General features: G+C 43.9%; 1 protein-coding gene across 3 annotated transcripts; it reads left to right on the top strand.

Moving 5' to 3' along the window:
- The first annotated feature begins 675 nt into the window (after positions 1–675).
- Positions 676–24482, top strand: LOC122632812 (zinc finger protein 628-like). 3 transcript variants are annotated; one of them, XM_043820022.1, is made up of 6 exons: positions 676–1156; positions 6941–7246; positions 7394–7612; positions 8886–9103; positions 13224–13374; positions 23770–24482. In XM_043820022.1, the coding sequence occupies exons 1-6, from the start codon at positions 1150–1152 to the stop codon at positions 24168–24170; spliced, it is 1302 nt and encodes a 433-aa protein (XP_043675957.1). In that variant the 5' UTR covers positions 676–1149; the 3' UTR covers positions 24171–24482. The 3 variants fall into 3 exon arrangements, with proteins under 3 accessions (XP_043675957.1, XP_043675959.1, XP_043675958.1); XM_043820024.1 differs by lacking the exon at positions 676–1156 and adding an exon at positions 2070–2153; XM_043820023.1 differs by lacking the exon at positions 676–1156 and adding an exon at positions 6114–6770.
- Positions 24483–26080: the final 1598 nt, after the last annotated feature.

The following is a 26080-nucleotide window of genomic DNA, read 5'->3' as shown; positions in this document are numbered from 1 at the left end:
GTATACCCCCTAGCCTTTCTTCGCCCGTTTGCAAGTAGAACGCATCGGAGAAAAAAGTAATCAGAATGAAGTCGATCTACGATCGATCGAACGAGCAAGTCGCGGTGGTAGCAACTTCTTTCCTAGCACGAACGCTGAGAAAATGATTCGGGAGGTTTGGGTAAGCGATGATACATTTTTCTCTCTCTCTTCTTTTTTTCTTCTCACGAATTTAGTGAGACTCATTTAATCGTGCGCGCGATAGAGCACGGACACGCATGCAAATGTGCACGACCGAAACGTTGATGCATCCACACAAAAACATTTTCTGCCCCTCTACTACAAGTCTCGTCCCGTTGAGAAGCTCGTAGTGGAGTGGTAGGCGTGGTCTTTGGATAACTCGTGTGGCGTTCGCTTACATGTCTACGTATCTATACGTGTGCACACGCATGAAAGCACGCACGGGCGCGCAGGTGAGAAGAGAGAAACCCGACCAGGTAAGGGGAAGCTACCGGCGCGGTGGGCCGACTATACGGCGCGCACGCCACTACGCGAGACCGTTCGTACCCTCCGCGACTACACCGGGGTCAGTCAGGGTCCTGCTCTTAGCCAGGACGCTCCAAGACCTTGCGCACGCGGACGACACCGGGTGGCCAGTAAAGGAAAAAGAAAGGGGGAGAGAGAGAGAGAGAGAGAGAGAGAGAGAGAGGGCGAGAGAGAGAGGGAGAAATTGAAAGAAAATTTTGCATTTTTTCATTAAAAATTTGTACGTCTTTCTCTCGCTTTCTTTGCTGCACTTTTAGCGACGTAGTAAAGCAACGTAGTCGATGGTATAATTTTGGTGTTTGTTCGCTGTACTTTTTCGACTTGGTTCGTCGAATCAATTCCGATCGACCGGACGAATTAGCCCGACCTGGGTCAACCACGTGGTAACTCTATAGAACCTCGCTTCTCTCCGGAGGAAAGGATCGCGAAGAAGAGATAAGAAAGGATACTTGATAATACAAGCGCATTGGGAACACGTTTCTACAATTTCTGGAAGAGTGCGAGCCAGAAGTTGGACGAACGTTCAACTTTTATACATGAGCGGAGAGAAGTAGCCCTGATCCCGTTGCCGTTGCCGTTGCCGTTGCCGTTGCCGTTGCCGTTGAGATTGCGATTAGGAACGTGATGTGTGGTGAGTAATGAACGTCTATGAACGATAACGCGCATTCATTACATTCAAATGAATAATAATGAAATAGCTAGCGAAGAAATCGTCGATAGTCAAAGGTCAAACGTGCGTACATTTAAGTCTTTTGTGTGCACATTTATCAGAGAAAAAAGATTAAAGTTTTGCACGAAAATAGATTTACTTCTAATTATATCAATGCGTAAACTAAATGAGATTTTTTCCAAACTTCGTAATGGTAAATTTGTCGTTTGATTAGAAAAAGATAGTGATATCGGGTTATTTCTCGTAGGGAAGAAAATTTGATCACATAGGAAAATATGAAAAAAGGATCCGACAAAGGTTTTTCAAGAGTCAAAAGTGGTAGAAGCAATTATTGAGATAATTATCGAATTATACGTACGTCGACGAAAGCAAGTCATCGCCGATTGGTAACGTTTAGTATAGCTCGTTGTCGTTTATATTTGTATAGCTTAGATATTGTAAAAAATATTCGGATTATGCCACAAGGTAGATTTGTTCGAAGAATTCGTTCCTTCGAAGGTATCATACGTAACGTTTCATCGTATCGTTGCTTTCTGCTTTCTCGATTCTTCCGTGTATTCGTAACTTTACCGAAAAGTTGTCGAAAAGCGATCGGAAACACTTGAGTACACATATTTCGGGCTATTAACGACGTCGCAATGTCAATACGTTCCTATCAATCGCAGTCGATTCATGATTATTTCGAGATTTCCATGAATATTCATTGGACGGATAACGCAATCGTTTCGTTATTATCATTTATCGAGGACGTTTCCGTTTTTCTTTTCGCTCGGAGCCACACGTCGCTTTGGTCGATTTCGCCGCTACATTCTCTTTTATCCAGATTTTTATTTCAAGTATTTTTTTTTTTCTTTTTCTTTTTTCCAAGCGCATCGAACTCGTGCCAATCGCGATAAGTTTAATTAAGTAAATGCACACGTACTTAAGTATGGGATGAGTTAGCTCGAGATTCGCGCACGTAAGTACACGCGTACATTCTTTGGTTTATATTCTTTTGTTTTCTCTCTTGCAATTGATCGAGTATTAAGTACTTGTTAGAACGATCACGGATTCTCTATTAGTCGTTGATCGATGGTTTCGAAATATTCAATGCGGAACGAACTCTTTTCGTCTCTGCTCTCTCTTGCTTATCGCGTTTGTACCGTGCATTATGCAACAGCAAAAAACGTCGGAAGATTGTAGCGACTATATGAATGATATGAATGATAATTACAATTATAACAAGTGACATTAAAATTTTTAGTGGTTCGTGAACGATGAAATCCGCTCGTATGATACCTTGGTCGGTACCTTACCTATGTTATATGCTTTTCGACCCAACAACGTCGCAATGGGCTAAGTGTATGTGTTTTTAATCTCATAAATAATTAGCATATCCGGTAATAACAATGCGAGAGTCGTATTAATTAAACACTTTATCTATGCAAACCAATCGACGACTCGTTATGCCATTTTATCGGGCTATGTTTTATGCAAAGAATTTTACGCGCAAATCTTTACAGATTTATTCGACGTGATGATATTGAATTGCGATTAGAATTATTTCGAATGCATGAACGAATAAAAGGGCCGAGAACACGATTGTTATCGAGGAAACCTTGAAAGTCTTATTATTTTTCTACTCGATCATGCTCGATCATTTACAACTATGCAGATACCGATGTGTTTGATCAGTTGTTACAATTTTTCCGACGTAGTAATTATTTGTAAACCGTAATTGAGTTATATATAAACACTTGTAACATGCTCGGTCGGTGGATTAATAATTGCGATTGCGTAAATATCGCATTGGATGTCGTATGACAACGACGATGATAATCGTTGCCATAACACTCTCGCGAAACAGATATTATCGCAAGGCAGTAACACTCGTCGCGAGTCTTATGATAATTAGTGAACAGGGCTTGCAAAAAATAACAAAGGAAATCTTCCAAATGTAAAAATAGCGCAGACCGAAATTCAAACAAATTACGCAGGTCGCGAGTAATCGCGAAGATAAGGAAGAAATTCAAATATATGTACGTACATATACGAAACATTTGAATCACGATGGGGTCAATACAAACATCTTTCGATGTCAGTTGGAACGAGGTTAAAGAATCTTTAAAGAGATTCTTTTACGCATCTTTTAGATAAATACGTGTGCGCGCGCGTGTATATATATATATATATAGATACAGACACAATCGTCGAATCGACGATAATTAAATTCATTCTTGTTGATTGGAGAAATGATTCGACAATGTGTAGATAACACATTTTCAAGAAAGGAACACGTTCTGATATTTCGAGCGTCGTCTTTATTTTACTTTCATTGTTCACGCCCCGGTTACATTCAGGCGTCTTCCTAAGAGAGACAAACAAAAGACGACGCTTTACCACATTCGCTATCAGACCGTTCTAAACGACGCGACGCGATGCGACGCGATGCGACGCGATGCGACGCAATCATAGAGAATCGACTAGTTGAATATTTTAGTCTAATTAGACCTTGAAAGTGACCACATATATTCTTGCCTTCGCTTTGCTTTTTTGCTTAACTAAATACTTATGAATATAAATACTTACGAACTACTAAACTAAAAGAGAAAGAGCATCGATACGTAATTGATGCAAAAATCGCCTTCATCGTATATAGAATGTGACGACGTCATTGAAAACGTCCTTCGTTTCGCGTTATACGATACTTATGCATACATAGGTGTGTAAGTACGTACGTATATTCCGTCTTCAAATTCGAAACTGTATAAGATTATAAATCGTGAAGCGCATAGTGCATCGAACGAACGTTATTGTCTCCGTTAAACGACTAACTCGGTTTGAACGCGAGCACGCTCACGATACCTATCATCTCGAACGTCAGTATTTTAAATATATTCCGGAATCACATGAAACGTCATAGATCCCGTCTTGCACGCGAGACTTTCTCGTTGGTACCCGTTAATCATAAAAATCGTTTATTACGGACGATTCGCCTAGTTTTATTTATAAAAACGAAGCAGGACATACGAGCAAGTTCCTGTAGAGAGATAGAGAATAATGAAAATCCTCGAGATCGCTTTTTTTACGAAGTTAGGATCACGACGCAACCCTAGGAGAGCTCGAAAGTTGTCGTCCGTACGCACGCACGCGTGCACGCACGCACGCACGCCCGCACGCACGCACGCACGCACGTGAAACGTATGTATTCACTTGCTTTTATTACGCTCTCACTCGTCGAGCAATCACGCCTGGTCGACCCAAGATTAGAATCTCGTCTCCCGACGAGTCAGCTAGGACGATACAGGATGTGCACGCACACCATGCGACATATATAATTCATTCCGCTCTTTGGCCGATATAGCGAGTACTTACGTGTCGCCTTGTTTTCGACCGACTGTGCCAATGGGGTAGATACGCGAGAATCGTTGACGCATCGAGCAACGTTTAAATACCATACTCCTCGTTTAATCGCCGTCATCCGATTTATGCTAAATACATATTCTACCAGTTCGATATCTTTTAGCAGAAAACAAAACATTCGCTCGTTCGTCTTTCTTCTAAACGGAACATTTACATATATCCGAGTGCTATGTATTACGCGTACGAGGCGTGTTTTTTAAATGTCGTCCGTTTTACGAAGTAGAGAAGCTCTCCTTAATTGCCGTCGGCCATGAATGTCTTTAGTCAGATTCGTATTTGTCATCGACGCCTGTCAATAATTTACAAGGAGCGTTGCGATAAATAATCTCGTCTACCGTCAAAAGTTCGTCTTATCGTCAGATTTTCGTTAATAAAAAATAATAGTTTTACTAAAGTTCAGAGACAAGGTTGCAGGGCTCACGGGGCGCGAAAGACGTGAAAGACGTGGGTCACTGTCCACTGGGACGCCCACGTCGTCTCCGAGAAACGACAACGTTCGACCTCACCGCTGCAGTTTGAACAGTTCGAAATCATTTTTTACCCATCCTTCAACGGACACCTCGCACCAACGGATTAGTCCTTATTTTTGAAAACGCTGACTGGCATCGTCGGCGCGGCAGCCTTCGAAACGATGGCAAACTAAGGAACGCATGGTGTAAGATTTTGACGGTAGGCTTCGATGGTAAAAACGAAAAATACCACCTAAATACGCGCGATACGAAAAACTTACCCAGGTCCCAGCAATAGAAATATGTGCTTACATACGTAGATATATCGTTATTAAAGTAAACCATTCGAAAGTATATCTTTTATCCATCTTTTCTTAAATTCGAAAAGACGGCCCTCGTATAACGTCGTGATTCTTCATCGTCGACGTACAACATTATCCTTTCGAGAAAAAGAAATCGACTGACTCGTGTCGCAGTATCAAGGATAGATGCCATTTCGCTTCCGCGGAGAAGCAACTTGCGAGAAGGAGAGAAACGAATTTCTACGATGGCCGATGAATTAAGGCGGCGCGTCCGAGGGAAAGCTCGAGAGACTCGTTCTCGAAGACGACGCGACGAGCGATCGTACACGTTGAACCTTTGAAATTGCGATTGGATTTGCAAGGAACGTCGCGCGTCATAAATCTGCGAGTGATCGCGCGTGCGCCCGATTTTTCCACTTCTCTTTAGGTCGGCCGAGTTTTCAATACTTAGGGACTCGCTCGTGCGAGTAGGTTAAGCCAAAGGGTCGTCTATGCGAGAGACGATATATCATATTTTCGGGCAGTTCCGATATCGAAAGCGGTAGGACCGAGTACGTTCGAGCAGAGCCGAGCGCGAGAAGTACTTCCCTCGTTCACTTTCCGAGCGCCACTTTCTCTTGGCTTCTTCTCCGTTTCGCTGACACTTCTTCCTCGAGATACTCGAATTATCGATAATTACTACCGCTCCAGATATTACCGAACTCGAATTTTTTCGGGGTTACGCGGAATTAACGCACGTACGCGTACGATCTACTTGGCGGGGCTCGTGTCATCGAGCGTATCCAATACCGGTTTTCGAACGTTCGACTATCGTTAACCGGCTCGTATATCGAGCAACGTTTCGGTGCTTCTTCCCAGAGAAGATAGCCCAGTTTGATTGTCTTCCGTCGATTTATCATGCGTGACGTCACACATTCCCTTCTACCCGCCTTCGGTCAGTCGTCGGTAAGAGGGAAACATCGGACGATTGAAAAGAAGAAACATTTTCTTTCGAATCGGGTATAATTGTAATTAAGTGGCAAGCGATATGGCACTAACCATCTTCTCCGTTCCCAACTGTCGAAACGCGATTGTCACGAAAGGCAGCTTTGCTCTAAGGAAGGAGCTCTAGTCGGAGCTCGTTCTACGTTTACTATTGTATATTTGTTATCATCTTAATTAGTTTCCGTAGCAAATCGTTAAAATTGCTCGTTCTCCTATCTCTCGCAATAATGGCTCATGCGCGAGCCATTATAAAAGCTGCGTGAATGACGGACATTACCGCGAGCATAAAAGTAGTAAAAGTAGTAAAAGTGGTCGAAGGTTCAGGAATCGTGGAGATCATCGGCAATGAGGTAGAGGTAAAATAAATGCGAGCACGATCGCGTAATACGAAATAACTCGATAGATCATCCTCGTTCGTCGCATGCAATTACATAATAGGTAAGTACTTGGAATATCGACCGAAATTATGGTCTGATAAGAAACTACGAACTACGTTTAAAGGTAACGTTAATTCCAGCCATCTTTGCCAAGCGATCGTCTCTTAAAAGAAAGAAAACTTTGGATTTTCATTTTAGCAGGGAATTGATCGCATTCGTGTGAAATTTCAGAAGCGGTTCCACGAACTTGGCACATGAAACCGGAACTTCACAGCGATCCTGTAGGAGTTCCGGTGGGAGCACTGTCGCCCCCGGCCACCCTATCGCCTCCCAGTAGTCCCAACGTGACGTTACCACCCTCTCCTTGGAGCCCAGGCGCTCCGGGAAGCAGCGCGAGCAGCGCTGCCTTCTCGAATCTTGCCTCTAACTTCTGCGTACCTGTTCCGGACCGTTTCAGCGCTTTTACTCTCGTGTCCGGATATGGTTCGGACTTACGACTACAAAATTTGCCTCATACCGCGAACGTAGCTACGCGAGGTAAGACCTCCTTCTTCTCTCTCTCTCTCCCCACTTTCTTTTTCCACGAGTCGATCGGTTTATAAATTGATAAGATATTTTTCGAATTACGACATATACCATCGTTATTCGACATTTCTCACGATTTAGAGGATATTTTTATTTTAGAGATGCGTTGCGGTCTGATGTACAGTGGTTACGCGACGTCCGGGACCACTTGGTGGACCCGAAACGTAGGCTTTCTGTTGCCGCATTCCCTTCTGCCGCCGTTAAGAATTCCAGCTCAGCAAACGACACCGGTCGCCAATTGTTCGCCCATCCATCCGGAACCTCTAAGCCCGGTCAAACCAGGTTCGCCGAGATGCACCACGGAAAAAGCTGCAATCGGTGAGAGACTACATCTGATTCTCTTATTTGCGACTTTTTCGATCGTTTACCGATTATTCGTTTGTCATATACCAGCGCCAGTTGCCGTTTCCGTAAATTCTAAATTTCCTAATATATGTTTTTTTGAAATTATGCTACGACCGCTTCAAATAGGAATAATTAAGAGTTGTGACGACACGACTACCTATCGTTCGACCTATCGTCGCGTGATTACGAGGAATCGGATAACGAGACGATATGTAGGAGGACAATTCCGTAACAAACATAAACTCGTAAATGGCGACGAATGGTCGTACAAAAACGATCGGCAAAAGAGGCTAGAACAAAGGCTAATCGCGCAGCTGCTACCGTTAAAAGCGTCATTTTTCGTTGAACGTACATAGACGAGGTTCTTACAAGTCATCAATTATTTTCGATAATGCTCTTCAAGCTGACGAAGCGGTATTACGCTTTATTTTAGGTCGCTAAACGGTTTCAGGTGTGCGAATTTTATCGCGTAAGAAATAGAATACTCCATTTTGCTATTACAGACGAGTCGACATTTCGAGCAGTCTCGGTATCTCGGCAGAATTCAATCTTATCGAATTGCGAATACGTTCAATAATCTTGCTAATTAAATTCATTTACGCGGTTTGCGTTTCTCCCTTTGCGTTTCTCTCTCTCTCTCTCTCTCTCTCTCTCTCTCTCTCTCTCTCTCTCTCTCTCTCTCTCTCTACCCATCTATCTATTTTTAATCCTTCATACTCGTTCGTACAATTTTGATAACTCGTTTTGGTAGCGATCGTTTCGAAAGTTCTTCAAGAAAACGCGCCTGACGTAGCAACGTGTTTACGGTGTCTTCGCGAAAGATAGCAAATAGTTAAATACCCAACTCGATAAGAATAAACGGCCGATACTCTTCTACTACTTTTTCCTTATACGTAAATACGGGTTGAAGAAGAGGAAATGCGATGCGAAGCACGGCAAATTTTGTGTTTGTTGGTGACTCGTTAGGACGATACTCTTTTGCTAAAAGATTGCACTATCACGTGAACGTATACGTGCAGTAATCAAGCGATAATTCTATTTTTAGTAGCTGAAAATTTTTAAATTCTAGAAATTCTATTTTTAGAATGCGCGCACTTTTTGGTAACGGTTTTAAACGTTGAGGTCAAAGAGAGAGAGAGAGAGAGAGAGAGAGAGAGAGAGAGAGAGAGAGAGAGAATTTGGATACCCGCGCGGTATTCGTAGCGGTAAGGTTGCGTCTAATTTCAATTTACACCACGTGTTTTAGAGGAAGAAGTACCTCTGAATCTTAGCACGAAACCAAACGACGTCTCGTCGAACATCACCAGGAAGAATGAAATTTGGTCGCCTGGATCAGTTTGCGAAAGAGAGGCCAGAGAAACGAAAGCACCGTCTTCTAAAAATCCTTTGGCTACTTCTATAATCAACAGGCAAATTCATCATTCACCCCTCACTCCATCGTCGTCGTCCGAAAGAAGCTTTCAAGTAAGTCGCTTTCTCTTTCCATATCATCTTTTATGTAGATATATTTCATCGAGCTTTATTAAACCAATTACTAAACAAGTACAAACTAAAAATCTACGGATGTACATTACTCGAGTACGTGTATGTAATGCAGTGTACGTATAGTGCATATAACTACTCGTCAAAGTCATATCTCGATTAGGAAGGGATACACTTAGAAGTATATTCTTTAGTCGATTACGAGGACAGATACGATTGGATTTTCGAAATGTCCTAACTTATCCGGATCGAGAAACGAACGTCGTAGTCGCCGAGAAGCGCGAATCGTCGAACGGCAAAGATCGACGATAGGCCTTCGAGGAAGTCGAGTGGTATCGGTCCTGGAAATCTCGAAGTTACCTTCCACGACACACGCGCGCGCGTACACGTGCACAAAGACACACGGGTTCTCTCTCACTCCCTCTTTCTCTGTGGCGAATGTGCACCTTTAGGTGGCTCGTGCGTGGGTTTACCGTACGAAGTCGATTTTACGAGCTCGACTGGGACACTCGACTCGAGACTTTTATCGGCGCGCTCTTCTTTTGCGCGAACGTAAAAAGCAACTTGGATTTCCATCCGGCGCGGCGCGGCGCAGCGCGGCACGGCACATGACTCTCCGCGAGAGCAACCGCGGATCTCGACGATCAAAGATCAAGACCCTCGGCGTAGCATTACATATGTATGTGCGCGTGCAACCGCTCTCTCTCTCTTCCCCTCCCGATCTTCCACGCCGAGCGTCCTCCGCAAAAAATGAAGACTCCGTCGCAACGCCGATTTGCCGAGGTTAATCGCCGTACCTGATTCTTTTTACGGTCAATTTGCGAAGCCGCGCGAATAAATTCTCTCCCGCGAGCGCGAGCTTCCCTCCAGCATCTTGTCTTACATTTTCAAGTAGCCGCAAAACAACCGATACTCGATCGCTTTCGCGCGGAAATATTGATCTAACGCAAGACTTGTACGCTAAAATATTTCTACACTAATGTGTTCTATACTATGTACTTTTGAACGGTTTTGAACAGTTTTTAAGATAAAAACGCAGCGCAGGCAAATCCGTGGTAACGAGAAAGGAAGAGAAAATGAAAATTTCCAAGTTGTCCTCCCTCCCTTTCTCATCTTATTCTCGAGCGTAAACGAAACAAACGAAATCCGCGACTTCGTGGTGAAAGAAGAAACGACGTGTCTTTGATTACGCCGATTTCAGGAGTCACGCGATCTGAAATTCCTGCGAAAGTATATAAGTACCCCCCAGGAGTCGGTGCCGAGGAAACGGGTCAAATGTTTTGACGTGTACGTACGTCGTACGTATGGATACGTGTGCATACGTAGGAACGTACGTATCGGTGAGGCTACATCGTAATTACGCCCGATTCGATGGGAGCTCTCGAACTCTCTCAACAGTGGTTTTACGTCCGACACGTAACTGTAATGCGGACATATTAGGATATGCGGGCCAGACGCGTCACGTCGTTTTTATTTCGGAGGACTGATTTTATTTTTCCAAACTCGACCCGAGTTGCCGGCCGAGTGCTGGGCCTTTCCCGATCGGCGAACGAAACGCGACCTCTTACCGCTTTTCGCTCGACAAAGAGTGTTTCCAACGCGTGCTTTTCAAATAAACTCATATACCGCTCTATCGTTGAATAGCCGTGACGAGCCCAAGAACTACAGTACGAGAGTTGGATTAAGAAAATCGTTGATTCTGCAAGGAAAGGTCAAAGTCGAAGATCACAATGCCGTCGAGATCTTTGAATTTTCACGCTGGCTCCTTGTCTACTGTGTTGTTTGGAGAAAGGATAAAGAACGAAAGAAAAAGAGAGGAAATTAAAATGGAAAATTCACACGAAAGGTATCGATGTCAGATCGTTGGCGAAAGTCTCGGTCAGGTCAAGCGACAGCAGCAGCAGCAGCAGCAGCAGCAGCAGCAGCAGCAGCAGCAGCATCTCGTAACGCTCGCGGACGTCTCCCTTTTGTCTCGAAGCGCCACCGGAAGCGAACACTTTCGTGTCGTGCGACTACAATGGCGTGCTCCACTCCCTACCCGCTTTCATTCCCACAATCCATCGCTTCCTTTGCGACTCTTGAACGAAGTGCCGCGGTGCTTATTAACGATCTCCCTTACCTCCTTCGTCCTTCCTCCTTTCTCACTCTCTCTCTCTAATCCTGTCCCCTTGTCCCCGCCAGCTTTGCCGCTGATCCACAAACGGGACGGACGTTTTCACCGAAGCGACTCCTCTCCGCGGTGTACCGAAGCAACGGGGTATTTATTTCCTTCCTTTTCTTCCGAAAGAAGAAAAAAACAGTCCAACCGTTATCGATACCGTACACCTTTCCGTTATCATTCAACGTAATTGCCATTGTCTTGCGATTATTATTGACCTTGAAAATCAACAGGAGGTCAATACGGATGTTAATAAATTTTAACGAATCGACAAACGACTTAGTCGCTTTACGGCGGTAGTCGTTGATAACGATCGCTTAGAATTATCGCAAAGAATCGTAAACTTGTAATAAATCGAACAACGGCAATCGATTCGGCGCGACGGGATAGAAACGATGACTTTCGACAAAAGCTTCCTCCGGGAGGAAGTCTCTTTTTCCTGCTTAGGAAGGATTCGTTCGTGACGAAAGAAGCGAATAGCAAAGACGAGACTCGGATGCTTTTCGTCGAACCGGCTTTGTCGACTTTTCCCTTTATATTTCGTTTTGTTTCTTCTTTTCTTTTTTCCTCCGTTTGCTTCCTTTCGTCGAGACACACATATGAAAGCAACGATCAAGATCGGGGACACCCCCTGCCTCCATCCCTTTACGAGTCGTTTCACGTTCGACAACGCTCCCGTCCCACGGGGACGCGCGAGAACGGGTTTTGGTGTTTCAGCATCGAACGTTATCCGACGATACAGGACGACTCCCGTCTCGCGTTCAAGCGGGAAAAATGTATTTGCACGGTGGGCGATCAAAAGGGGCTGTTAACAATGTTGCGGTTAACGTTCGAAAGATATCGGGCCGAAGTATCAGTTGAGCTAACCCGTGGCGATGTTTCGGGGCTTAGCGTTAAAAGCGCAATCCATAAATTGAAAAAAGCAAAGTTTGGAAACGCAAAAGGATACGCGCGCGCATACGGGAGTAGCGTTTCGAGTTGGTTACGATCACGCACGATTCTATCCAGCCGCTTACAAACCTACATATGTACTTACTTACGTATATTGTCCGGAAAGAGACACGCGTGTTGCGCGTAGCATTGTGACGACTGGCGCCTCCGCTACAATGAGTCGAGAAAAATAAAATGAGCACAGGTGCGTCGGCCGTCCCGTCTCGGCGCGGCGCGGCGCGGCGCGGCGCGGCGCGGCGCGGCCCTCTTGAAGGTGTCCCTTCCTTCTTCTTCTCTTCCCTTTTTCTCTTCTTATTCCCTTCTCCTCGACTCGACGATCGGTTTCATCTTACAATCGGAAAAGTCTTTGCTTTCGCTTCCTCGTAAATTCGTTCGTCTCTAGAATCGACGATATTTCTGACACATTCGGAGAGAGATGAGGATACGCAGTCCCGATAAGCTAAGAAGATAGATTTGACGGAACGAACGTTAAAGATCGTTACACGCTTTATACTCCGAGCGATGCCTATACATGGACGGATAGAAATTCCGTTATCTAGGTAAAACTGCGTTTTTCCACGTGCGCGAAAATGGGCCGCGGGCCGATTCGTCGGATATCCGACGAGTGGCAACGAAGGAAATAGAGTACAAAGAGAACGGAAATTCATTCTGTCTGGACGCTTAATTCCTCCTTGAATTGATATAAGAACAAAGGGGATGAATCGACAAAAGTATAATTGCATGCTTACTTCGACACGCAATTCCTGTTCTCTCTTGCTTAATAAGTACACCGAGTCGCAAGTGCCAAAGGCACCTGTCCTGGTTACGAAGACGTAGATTTTTCTTTCAATTCCTGGACGAAATAATACCTATCTCTGTCCATAGATAACGATCGTTAGAGGTAGAAAGGTTACGTTAGGAGAGCGCGTAAAAGCCAAGAAGAGAGAAAGAAAAGTTTTAACGCGCTTTTGGAACGGAGTATTAACCCGAAAAACCACGAAATCCTTGTTACAGTGCAAACAATGCGGGAAAGCATTCAAACGGTCGAGCACGCTCAGCACTCACCTTCTAATTCACTCCGACACGAGACCCTACCCCTGTCAATATTGCGGCAAGAGGTTTCACCAAAAATCGGACATGAAGAAGCACACGTACATTCACACCGGTGAGTATCCTATATACCGATATGCACGTACATACGTATATGAGTTAGCAGATCGATTAATGTTCCAGAGTGGTTCGAGAAATTAATGAAAATCGATTATTCGAATTATATCACGAATAAATAATGAAAATGCATAATGTAGACGATTGCGCATTAACGTCATAGAGGAGAACTTATCTTCCGATAAGAGTCACGGATAATTTTTCAATTAATATTCATCCGAGTTGGAAAGCTTTTTCTATCGTAGGACGAAAGCGTTGCGAAAGCTTGCCACTTTGGTCGATACATACTCACTCGCTTGCGCGTACAGGCGCGCAAACAGGCGCGCAAACAGGCGCGCACACACAGGCCCTGTCCGTTGTATTTAATAATTCCAACGGTTCGTAACAAGAGAGAAGCGACAAGGCAAACTATTCTCCGTTCTTGGTTACCGTTCGAGTTCGATCGCACGAGGTTCTCCATTTTCGCTCTTTTTATCGCTCATTGTTTTCGGGGTATCCAAAGTACCCCGCGTCGTAGGCACGAGCCCAACGACAAAGTTCAAGACGATCGAGTCGCTAGAGCGGTTTACGAATTATTTACGAAGCCCGCTTGTTGCCACTACGTTACATTATTCAGAGTTCCTATTGTTGCCGTACGATCGACGAAATGTTTCAACATAAGTCCGTGCGTTTCACGACCGAAGGAATAAATGAGAAAAAGGATACTCTTTATCGTGTTTTCCGATAATACAGAAATAATTCCGTATCTTTCCTAGAGACGCAAGTTTTACGGAGTCTCGGTACCTCCCGTTGTACGTTGTATGCGCGCGCGTCTACGTTCTTCTCGATTGATTCGACTTTCTCTTTTGATAGAAGGATTAGGATTATATATGCGTAACACTTTTATCGATCGGCGCGCACCTACGAGCAACGTCAAAGCGTAACGTTAACGTTCCTCTTCTTCGTTGGACTTAATTACGATCGAGACGAACGAAACGTTGCAAATAATCGATTGCGATTAATTTCAATTAGAAGATAAAAAGTGTGTGCATTTCGTTCTGGGGAAAAAATCCGACGAAAGAGCGAGAGAAGCTCGCGTTGCACCGCATCGCGTCGCGTCGTATCGCAACGAAAGGTGAATCCGTTTCGTGCGCGTTATCGCGCAAATGGAATTAGGTAGACGGTGAGCCGCGTGCGTTTACTCGGTCGAACATGCAGCTCGAACAGGAAAAAGGGAAAAAAACGAAAAGGAAAAAGAGAGAAAGAGGAGGAAGAAGGAACATTGGGCATTTGCGTTCGGCATCATCGTCGGCATCATACAATCGAGGTTATATCACGATGTTAGCGCACGTTGACGCATACAAGGAGCGCATCGTCGTCCTAACATCGTCGCGGTCGCCGTCTGCTATTATATATATATATACATATATATATATATATATATATATATATATATATATACACATATATACATATGTATGTACGTACGTACGTATGTACACATGTATATGTATATGTACACACGCGCGTGCGCGCGCGCGCGCATTTATATACACAATAATGCTTCTAGGCTACTTCTGTCGTAAGCACACGCTTGCGAATCACGCATACGGCGTATAATAGTAAGTACTATACGAGTATGTAAAGTCGATAGTTCTCTTTATATGGAAAGTGGGATCCAAAGTGACTACGATCCTTTCCCCCTTTTTACATTTCCTTTCTTCCTTTAGACTTCATAATTTCTACCATTAGACTTCCTAATTTCTTTCTAACGAGACTTTTCATATTACCTTAGTCTCCCTCCGAGCATGACCCCAGGCTTGGACGATACGTGAGGTTGAACGCGTCGTTGTTTAATCATTTATTATTAGTCGATGGTTGAATTACGCGTTATATTCCTAAACTTGAACAAGGATTGTACGTACGAACGTAAGAATTTTTGAAGTTGCAATCAACGCTGCCTACGTTGCAAGAGATGACAAATGCGAGAAAGGATGCACGAATATCGATGTACTTAATTGGACGTTTAGATTCGCGATCGTGGCACCGTAGCCGCTTGTCTGCATAGCCTCTTTTATGTCCGTCGTAGCACGTAAACGAATCACGCACGGAACGGTAGAAAGGTATGACACGACTGTCGGGTCGATATTTTGTTAATAATAAGAAAAAAAAAGAAACAAGAAACAAAACGAAAAGCAAAAAAGAGAGAAAAATCAAAATACTATGACCTTGTTGGAAAATATGAAGAAGGAAAAAGGAAGAAGAAGAAAAAATAAACGAAAAGGATAAAAGAAGAGATTTTCTTCAGGAAAATTTTATATCAATCGTCGTACGTATAAAATTTCGATTGGAAAGATCCTTCTTGACAATGAGATTTGCTACTACTTCGAAGCAATTAAGTCTCTCTTAGAGTTTATCGAGAAAATAGGATAACGTTTCGCGACTCGTATCCAATGATCCCTTATGCCACGAGCTATGTTCCCTAGAAGGGTAACTGTACTAGAAGCGTAAACGACTAAGGTTAAACCGCAACCACGCTACGTTATAGCGTGGTTAATTCAAACGCTTTGCTACTTTCGCCAACAGCCCTTCCAACATATTCCTTCGCTTACAATTAGATTTGTATCTTTGAGTAACGTGATATATCGGGGACCAATTTCAACTTGATCCACTTAATTGGAACGAATGAAGTATCGAAGCGTCGACGACGTAATCCACTTCGCACGCAAGCACTTATCATTGACGAGAGATGGTTAAAAGACAAGGTTACCGCGACGCCAAAGGATCCCCTTTGAAGGAACTTGGTTAGTTCGTTCCTTATACGATTATGCCGGATGATACTTTTTTTCTGCAGGCCTATTAAAAACTAACGTAACGATAATGCCTATCTGATTCATATCGAAGAGTAACGCCAGCGGCGATATATTTTCCTTCGCTTAATAATAATAATGGGAGGAACGTGATATCGATCGTCGTTGATAAGTACGAGCATAGCAAGCTTCCCCAAATCTCTTCCTTCCGGGAACGAGCTAGGAAGTTTGCTATCACGCGGCCAGAGGGTACCCACTAACTTTCTGTGTGTGCGTAGAGAGAGGGAGAGAGTGAGAGGGTGGTGGAGGGGGGGGGGAGATAGGCATATAATATATCGTAGGTATCGTAACGCGCGCACAGGCACAGGGAGGATCGCGCGTGTGTCATGCATCGCGCAGTGTCCTAATAACGGTTATATACGAATCGGACACATGTCTTTATTGATGCGAGTATGACGTCCGATGTCTGACGTCCGCTCAACAGCTGACGCGATCCGAACGAAACTCCCATGAGATTCGTTCGCGACCGCGTCCGCGTCGTTTCGATTCGGAATTTTTGTTTATTTATCGAACGGTCGCGCGATGGAATGTTCGATAATTTGTTTCTTCATTATCGCTTTCTCTTTCGAAATACGTAGAAAATAAGGTCGATTACGCTTTAACGTGTCGATTTAATCAGCTGCGCGAAGAATACATTTTCTCCTGAGAACGAACGAACGGGAAGGAGCGCTTGTACGATGAGAAACGGTCTGTTTGCCGCGCACTAAGTGAGTTTCCGGCACGACACGCGCCACCGTGGCACGAGCCACGAGGGGAAATGAGGTGGTGTTGCGTGCTAATTACTAATAGGTGGGGAGGACCCCTAGTCCTTTGCTTTCATCGTTCCCGCGCGGGAATGGTTCTAACCGGTAAAGTAGCTAAATGCGAGAGGACGGACGATTAATACCGAGCTTAATTCTATTTTCACGCGATCTCTGCCCGATCCGAAGCCCTCTCTCTCTCTCTCTCTCTCTCTCTCTCTCTCTCTCTCTCTCTCTCTCTCTATCTATCTCCTTCTTGGTGCACTGAGAGAGGTATGGAGAAAATACCAATCTAAATTAAACGTTTAAACGTTCTCGTCTAATCGTAAGCGTTAGAGTATCTAAACGAACGAAGGAACGATTGCACTCGCAGTTAAGTGCGTCGCGGTCTTATCTATACTATTCCATGCGTATCGAACGAAGGATAACGACCAAGTGATCGCTATTGTTTATGACTCGACAGATTCCGACCTCGATTATCGTGACGCAACCCCGTCTTGTTCATTTTACTCTACGTTCCTACGTAACTCTAAGGTAACTCTAAGGTGTTTCGGGCGATAAATGTTCCAAACTAAAATGCGGGTAATTAACGTGCAGGGACCTATATACGTATGTATACCTACGTATGTATACGCGTATATACAATATATGCTACGCTATGATTTACTCTCTATACGATTTGCCGATTTATTATCGTTTTGATGAAACTTTGAAAAAGTCTATCGACGTTTTTGTTGCTTACTCTTAAACTTTTCATTCTTTATAACATTTTTATCGTTTTTAACAAACGATTTTGACGTTTACGACGCTCGTCCGTTCGTAAGAGCGGAAAAATACTTTTCTCTGTTAATACATATCTACGTACGTATGTACATGTACGATTGTGCGAACGATAATTACATTGATATCGTCGTCGTATGGCAACGCATGTACTAACCGTACAAGGTCTATCCTCGATTCACATATCGATCAAAATACGTATATTTTCTTGGCAGGGACTAGAAAATTCGAAGGATTTCTTGCTTTGGAATCAATCCGTTTATCGTTCCGTTAAAGGATCGCGATCTCGCGATTCGTTAAATTCCTTAATCCGTAGAAATCGTTTTGCTCGGGTATTGGCACATATTTACATCCTATTCGTCATATTCATCGTATTCGTCTATTAACGTAAATACCTTCTCTTGGTTTTTCTTCTTTGTTCGTTCCGCCTAGAAAATTACGTTTTCTCTTGTATCACCATCCTCCCGTACGTCCCCATTTCCGATCGTTACTTCGCTTTGCTACAAATACAAAATAAAAAAAAAAAAAAAAAAAAAAGATCGAGCAGAAGAAGAAGAAGAAAAAGAAGGAAACGCGAGGGAATCGATTCTTTTTTTTTTTTCATTCGCCCCTTTCTACCGCTATCCGTCATATTTTAAAACCAGCGAGCGAACGAAGCAGCGAACGAACAACAACATGGCTTTCCTTCTTTTCCGACGTAAGAAGCGAAACCGAGAAATCAAAGTTTTCGTGCAACTTCATTGAAATAGCAAGTTCGACGCGAAAGGACGTATTTTTCGTATCGCGTAAAAGTTAATGCCAGCATAGATCCTCTTTATATTCCTGGCGATCGCTATGTTCGCTAACCGATACGGCCACTTTTATATGCACTTCGTTCGATAGACTCGACGTAGCGAGTCCTAAGGGACGAACCCTCCGTGGAGAAGAATGGCGTGATAATAACCCCTCGAGGTTTTGCGCTGTGTAATTGCAATTCTCTCCGAGGCGGTATATTGTTTTCAGCGCATCCATTCGTAGACACTCCGCGGAGTTTTCCCTCCCTTGCAAGACCGTGCTCTATAAATAATTCTCGCGGAATACGTGACAGGCTGGTACGATCTATGCTGAAAAATAGAAATGATATCTACGAGCTGTCCGACGTACCTTCGCTACGGTGCTATGAAAAATGAATTGCAACGAAGTCCACGAAACCCTTAATCCTTCGCATTCTAATCGTGAATTATCGCTAAAATCTGGTCACGAATCGATCCGCGTTATTGTGATTTTCGATACCATGGCTATAATATTTCAGCCACGGTCGAATAGAAATTTTAGCGATGAGCCGGTCTTCGCGCGGAATATAGGATGTCGCGTAAAATTGTATAGGACGAACGAAAATGTGTAAATCCCGTGTAGTTAGGAGAGAAACCATATAATTTCAAATAAAACCTCGTCGTAAGTAAATTCCAGCAAAGTCTCGGTCGTCGGTGCACGATGCACCGTGGCATTACGAAGTTACTTTTGCGTACAACATGACATTTTTGCGGCCATCGAACGATCAATGATGGATCGGCACGTATGAGCGATCGCGCACCGATCTTTGTCATCGGAAATTGATTTCCCTTTTGCGAGCTATTTTTTCTTTTCCTTTCTTTTCTTTTTCTTCTTAGGAATTCCTCCGCAAAGTATACGCGCGGCTAAGTTTACTGTTTGCGATCGTACTTAAAAAATGAAAGCAACCATCGACGGAATATACGCGCGTTCTCCGTCTACTGCAATTTCAACGATTACGTTACCTACGCTTCGACGCTTCGGGTTAATAATAAATTTCACAAATGTGCACTATCGAGAATGACGAGAAAGAGAATGCACGGTTCGTTTTTCTTTGTCCTTCGGCACATCAGCTACGAAGTAGAAGAAGAACTAACGGCGAAGTGGAAGAAACGAAAAGAAAACGAAAAGAAAAGAAAAGTAAGGGGAAAGAGGCGAACATTTCCGGGAAATGGTTTGATCGAACGAGCGCGCGTTACTCCTCTACTACGTCGTCACGATAGCCTGTCAAATAATTCTCGTTAGATACCCGACGGTAAAAGAACGGCGGGAACGTTTATCGTTTATCGCAAAGAGAAAGAGAAACGATCGGATATCGTCGCGTCGTTCCCACTTATCCTCATCTTATTTTCGCTTACCGAAAATGTAATGGTACATTAGCGGTACATGACGACGGTGCAAAAGCACGAACGAGTCAATGAGAACGATTGGGAGCATAAATTCTGTTACGGCGACAAAAATTATTTTACTATCGAACGATACATACGAGGCGCGTACGCTACGGCCAAGACAAATGATGAGAAACTTTGGAGTCGCGCTATAAACACGATCGTTATCAGGAACGATGCATCAAAGAGACAGGAAGTATTACGATATTAAAGACTCTCGTCCCGTATCGAAAACAGGTAGAAGAGCCGGGAAGGCGCGCGGCAAGTAACACTAGGCTCGATCGATTTTTACTATCGCGGAAGATCCTTATTTCCCGTAAAACAAAAAAGTCGCATCGTCTTTTCCAAGCGATCTCTATCGAGCAATAACCGGACAAGGCGGATCGATTTGCCGACTCTCTTTCACCATCGTCGTTGATACGACATCGCGTTATTACATCAAGTTCGTTAGGCGAGTTTTGCATAATTAAGCGAGAACCACCCCCGACGGTCATCCCAGTCCGTCCGCTCTCTCTCTCTCTCTCTCTCTCTCTCGCATTGCCGCTTCTCGCATCGCCGCTTCTCGCATGCTCCGAGTGATAGGCGCGAACTCGTGCGCGCACAGACTCGACACAGGCGTACACGCGCGTGGTCGCAGATACGATTCTACCTCTCCTATCATTAAAATCGGCCACCGAGTGAACGCTTCGGTCGGTAAATATTTAAGTCGGTCGGTAAGGGGCTGGTAATGAGAGTCGGGATGGATCGATATACCGGTTCGCGCGTACGTATATGCGCGCGTCTCGTTCGCCGACACACTCGATAAATACTTTTCTTCTGGACCCGTCAGCGAGGTCGTTCTTCGTGATTTTTCCAAAAATGTCCCATCGACGCGATTCTCCCTAATAAATTCGGTATTTGCAATTTTTTCCCACCGTCCCTTCCGTAGTCCCTGACTCTACGCCTCTCTTCGTTTTCTTTACTTACTTTGATTATACGCGAGGTTCCCTAGCTAAAATCGATTGCAAAAACACGTCCAAGTTGTGCACGCGTTACGTCCAATTTATCTCGTAAAGCTCGCCTCTCTTCTTCTCTTTGAAAATAGAAGCGCACGACGAAAAGCTTCAATTTCTATTGTATCGTATTTCTCTTTTCTCTTTTCCTTCCTTCCTTCCTTTCTTCGTTCCTTCCCTTTGCCTTGACTCGACAAAGTTATGGTGATCGAATCCTAGACGGCAATTACTATAATTGTATTTTTCTTCGCACAAGCGAGTAGATAGGAGCGATGACAGGAACGAAGTGGCGGAACAGTGCGACAACAATATTCAATAGTCCTCCTGGACTCTACCATTCTTCGTTCTGTCATGCGAAAGATAATAATTGTAATGGTATATCCGATAATGCGATGATCGCCGATACGCTGAATTAAAAAAGAGACGGTAAGAGCGAAAAAGACGGATGAAGATGAGAGAGAATGTCTAATCATGCTGATATCGATTTGTCATCGATCGACGGGTATACGCTACACATGTGAAACGCATAGGCGAGCGCGACTACTTACATATTTCGTTCGTCAGAATTTTTTCGCGTTCGAACGAATTTGAAAATAAGCAAAAACATCGATAAACGGCGACGAGAATAACGAGAGTTTCGGGAATGGCGCGAAACGAATAACTTGGTTAAAATTCCTATCTTAAGTAAGACGAAACGAACGATAGGCGGAGGAGCGTCGAAATTTACGACGGAAATGGAGAATCGTCTTGATATCAGAAACGAACGACTTATCGTAGGAGCCCATCGTGAAATACAACGAGCACGTCACGTCGTACGACCAGAGTTATAAGTTTATCCTCGTGTGCGTCCTGACGGGTAGCATATCTTTCTACCGTTTTAGTATACTTTTCATTCCCCGAGCCAAGGGGCCGTGTTCTCCAGAGAATATTATTCGCCGATATCGCTCGTTATACGGCACGTAACTTCGGGCAATTTACGTGGAAAATTTACTTGCCGCTATGTATGCGTACGTATATGCGATATCGAAGAAAGTGTCCCTCTCTCTCTCTCTCTCTCTCTCTCGCGCGCGCGCATATACACACGCGCGCGCATCTATACACGCTCGCGCAAATATACTCTATCCGATAAATAATTCTACCGTCTTTCTCTCTCGGTTCGTCTTAAACGCCAATGAGATAAACGTTTTACTGAAAGTGCAAGCACTCGAACTATTGGCACCAGTTAGCGGAACGTACAAAGCGATGCTGTTGTTGTTGTTGGTAGTGGTGGTGGTGGCGATGGCGGTGACGGTGGCGGCGGCGGCAGCGGTGGCGGTGATGGCAAGTGGAGTCGAGGCAGAATTAATTCCTTTTCGATAGAATCTTAACGGCGACGCCTTCCGACGACGGTGTAACACCACCGCCATCGTCGTTCTCGTCGTCGGGGATACACGTTTTTATCGTCGCTTTATAATCGCAAAACTGTTTGCTCGGAATTTCGATGGCGACGTAACGGAGGAACAGCTGTTTACCTTTATTATCGCAACCCCACGATCGACGTTAGACGTCCGACCGAAGGACTTTTAGAAAAAGGCTTGCGAGTTGTCCGTTCGACCCTCTTCTTTCTACTCCCTCTCTCTCTCTTTTATTGTCATTAACTCGTGCGACTCGTCTGAAACCTCCTTTTTCTACATGCCGGTACATATATCATATGTAGGCCCAAGTATCCTACATACATGTGCGTCAAGATTCGTCGAAATGATTGCGACAAAGCTAGCAAGCACACTTTTTAATATCACCCTATCGTTTATTGCGTTTCGTCGGTTCGTTCGTGGCTATCGATGTTAGAGGGAAAACCTTGGACACACATTTCGAGAGAGAGAGAGAGAGAGAGAGAGAGAGAGAGACAAAGCTATTGGCTAGCGCGATCGCCCGATCAATCCTCTCCATTTCTTATGTATGAGCGGAGGAAGACGACGTTTTCTCTTTTCTTTTTACTCTTTTTTTTTTTTCATCGAATTATATCGATCGTCTGGAAATAACCTTGTTATTTGGTAGGGGTATTTCTATCTTCGAGATGCCATTGTCGCTAACTCTTATTCCTATACCTTCGATCGGGTGCATCCCGAGCGTTATTACGCCAATTTCAAAGAGAAGTCGCTTCAACGTTGACCATATCGAAAGATTATACTTAGGACGCGCAATTCTATTCTTTTATCCTTTCAAGATATCGATACTCCGGTCTCGTTTACGTGGTCTTTCGATTAAAAAGTAATAAAGATTAATCGATTCATTGCGACGGTTTTGAAAGTGAATCAACATTAGTAGATATAATCGGCAGGTCGTCGTACCTTCCTCGTACAATGGAATCTTTCGACTCGACTCGACTCGACTCGACTCGATATCGAGAGAAAGATCGTCTCGAGCGAATTAGCATCTTTACTCATCGCATTGACGCAAAGCAACATCTTACGAGTTGCGCCATCGACGCGCGCCCAACCGTACGATTTATTAGTTTATACAGCTGCGTTTGATTAACCTTGCTTCATTATTCCAAACCGTGTCCCGTCTTCTCCGTCGATAATCGAATTTATGATCGCCGACCGATGCGCAAAGTATGAGTTTGCAATTCCGATTCCCGATCGTGCGATCCCTTCAACGATTATCCCTCGGATTAGTCATTAAAAAAGAGAAAGATCTCCGAGTAGATTCGAGAGATCTGTCTACGTATGTACATACGTATGTATCTAGATAGATCACACGTTTATGCTCGACGACGATGAAGATGGTGCAAGAGAGGGATGGAGGGAGGAAGGGAGAGAGATCGTAATCACGGTATTAAACGCGTGTTCTAGGTGAGAAGCCCCACAAATGCGTGGTATGCGGTAAAGCGTTCTCGCAGAGCAGCAATCTGATCACTCATATGCGCAAGCACACGGGCTACAAGCCGTTCCAATGCGGCCTCTGCGACAAGGCCTTTCAAAGAAAGGTCGATCTTCGAAGGCATCGAGAAGGTCAGCATCCAGCGGCGCCGGCGTTAGACTATCGCTCGCTTCAGGTTGCGTCGGCTGGTGTCGGCGAACAAAGTGCCATTCAACGTAACAGCACCCGGCAACCTCGGTGCACGCCATCACCACCACCGTCACAAGCAGCGATACAACAACCACCAGCACAGCCGCTCTCCGGTACCACCGCCAGCGGCAGCACAGCCCCGTACAGAACGATACCGGTTCCGGGTAGCAGCAGCAGCAGCTGAGATTCGTCTCACCGACCGCCCTTTCCTTCTTGCAGGTGTACGCACGATTCCACGGGATCACCGAACGCGCGCCAAGCGTCGCACTCTAATTCGACTACACTTTTTACTTAGTCTCACACCTTTCGAATCTCTGCCTTGTAAATAATCCACGACGAATTGCTACTGCTAACGAAGACACCATTGATTACAATTATTTACGAGAAGGTATTTCATTCCTTCGTTCGTTATCCAACAGCATACAGATTTCGAGGATGTTTTAGATGCTCGGAAGACGGACAAAAGTTTTCGACTTGTCGAACGTTGGTGAGTAAAGTTTAAAACATCCGATCTTTTCATGGTATTGATATGTGACAATTTTTTAAAAAAGAAAAGAAAAGGAAACAGGGACGAAAAAGGGAAGGCAGGGGAGGGGAGAGAGAGAGAGAGAGAGAGAGCGATGTCTTATCGATCGTCCAATGCATCGGTTTCTTCGCGTAGATGTACACGCGTTCTCTATGAATGGAAGTAAAAGTATTCGGTGAACATAATACATTAAAAAGCTCGAAAGAAAACAAAGGTCCCTAAAGTGGAAATGCCATTATCTTAAAAACAATGGCCGATTTTCTGTCATTCGTTCGTCGTAGCGCTTCTTTGATATCGATCGACGCATTAACGTTGATTATTCTCGTGGCGAAGGGACAACGTATGCTGTCTCTTAAACGATGTTTTCTCGCAAGACTACTTTTTCGTATGTTACTCGTATGTATTACATAATAAATACACGGGTTAATACGGAGAAAAGGAACGAACGAACGAACGAACGAACGAACGTACGTAGGGAAGCGTATTATCGTGAAACGCGAACAACGAAATCGTCGTAAAAGCAGATTCGCGTGTGCAACTGGATATGATGGATGGACGCTAGATTGGCTCGAAATAACACGCGAATATCACCGTGTTCTTCTTTGACGCTGCGTTTGATTTTGAACGGGGAGAGCATGGATCACGCGTGTACGACTCTTTGCGTCTTTTTGCGTTTGTCTCTTCTCTATCGGCGCAAACTCATCGAGGAGAACGAACACACGCGATAGTAGAAAAAGTAGATTTCTCCCTCCCCCCCCCCTCTCTCTCTCTCAACTTTCACACACAAAATTTGCCATTATATAGAACGGCGTTAACAATTATCGTATATCAGTGTACAAGTTTGTACTCTTAACGTCCAAGCTATAACGGAAGAAGAAATTTTTCTATTGGTCGCAGCGTTATAATTATCTTTACCTTTTCTGCGAACGAATCTATCTAATAACGAATATTTCGAGAGAAATTGAAATAAGGAGTGTTGAAAAGAACGTTGTTATCGAATCGGTGTTCCATTCCCGAATGTCGCTTTGTTTGTTCAACTAATTTATACGCATTTACTGTCTTGACGATAATTCGTGTAAAATTGTAAACACCATAATGAATTCATGACTTTATTTGTATCGAGATATCTATCGAAATATTATACATATATAAAGAAAGTTTGAATAAAATACAAATTTATATATACTATTTGTAGAAAATTATATTATAATGTAGCAAAGATTAATCATGAATGAAATAACATGAACCGTCCACTCGTTTCGTTGATTCATTTGTATGTATGCGTGGATGCGTGCGTGCGTACGTGCGGTTATACATATAAAATATGTATTTTATGCTTTAGCGAGAATTTATTATACAAGTATGACACGCATCTCGAGATGTGTACGCAGATGGCATCAAGAACGTTCAATGCCCTGATTAATGCACGTTGCCTGATTTTGACAAATTTTATGAATCTTAAATAAGAATTAAACAACTTATCCTACATTTAATTAATTTCTTCGCTATATTCGATACACGTAAAATACGTAAATGAGGATTTTGCTGTTGCCATCGCATATATCGGA

The sequence above is a fragment of the Vespula pensylvanica genome, chromosome 11, assembly GCF_014466175.1.
Source record: "Vespula pensylvanica isolate Volc-1 chromosome 11, ASM1446617v1, whole genome shotgun sequence".
NCBI classification, from domain to species: Eukaryota; Metazoa; Arthropoda; class Insecta; order Hymenoptera; family Vespidae; genus Vespula; species Vespula pensylvanica.
Note: the sequence above shows the minus strand (reverse complement) of the source record. Positions and strands in the feature narration are given on the sequence as shown.

Bases quoted from the DNA above. Each gene is read 5' to 3' on its own strand.
- LOC122632812 (XM_043820022.1), top strand. The intron at 7,613-8,885 runs GTGAGAGACTAC...CACGTGTTTTAG, and splicing joins CACGGAAAAAGCTGCAATCG to AGGAAGAAGTACCTCTGAAT. The intron at 13,375-23,769 runs GTGAGTATCCTA...CGCGTGTTCTAG, and splicing joins GCACACGTACATTCACACCG to GTGAGAAGCCCCACAAATGC.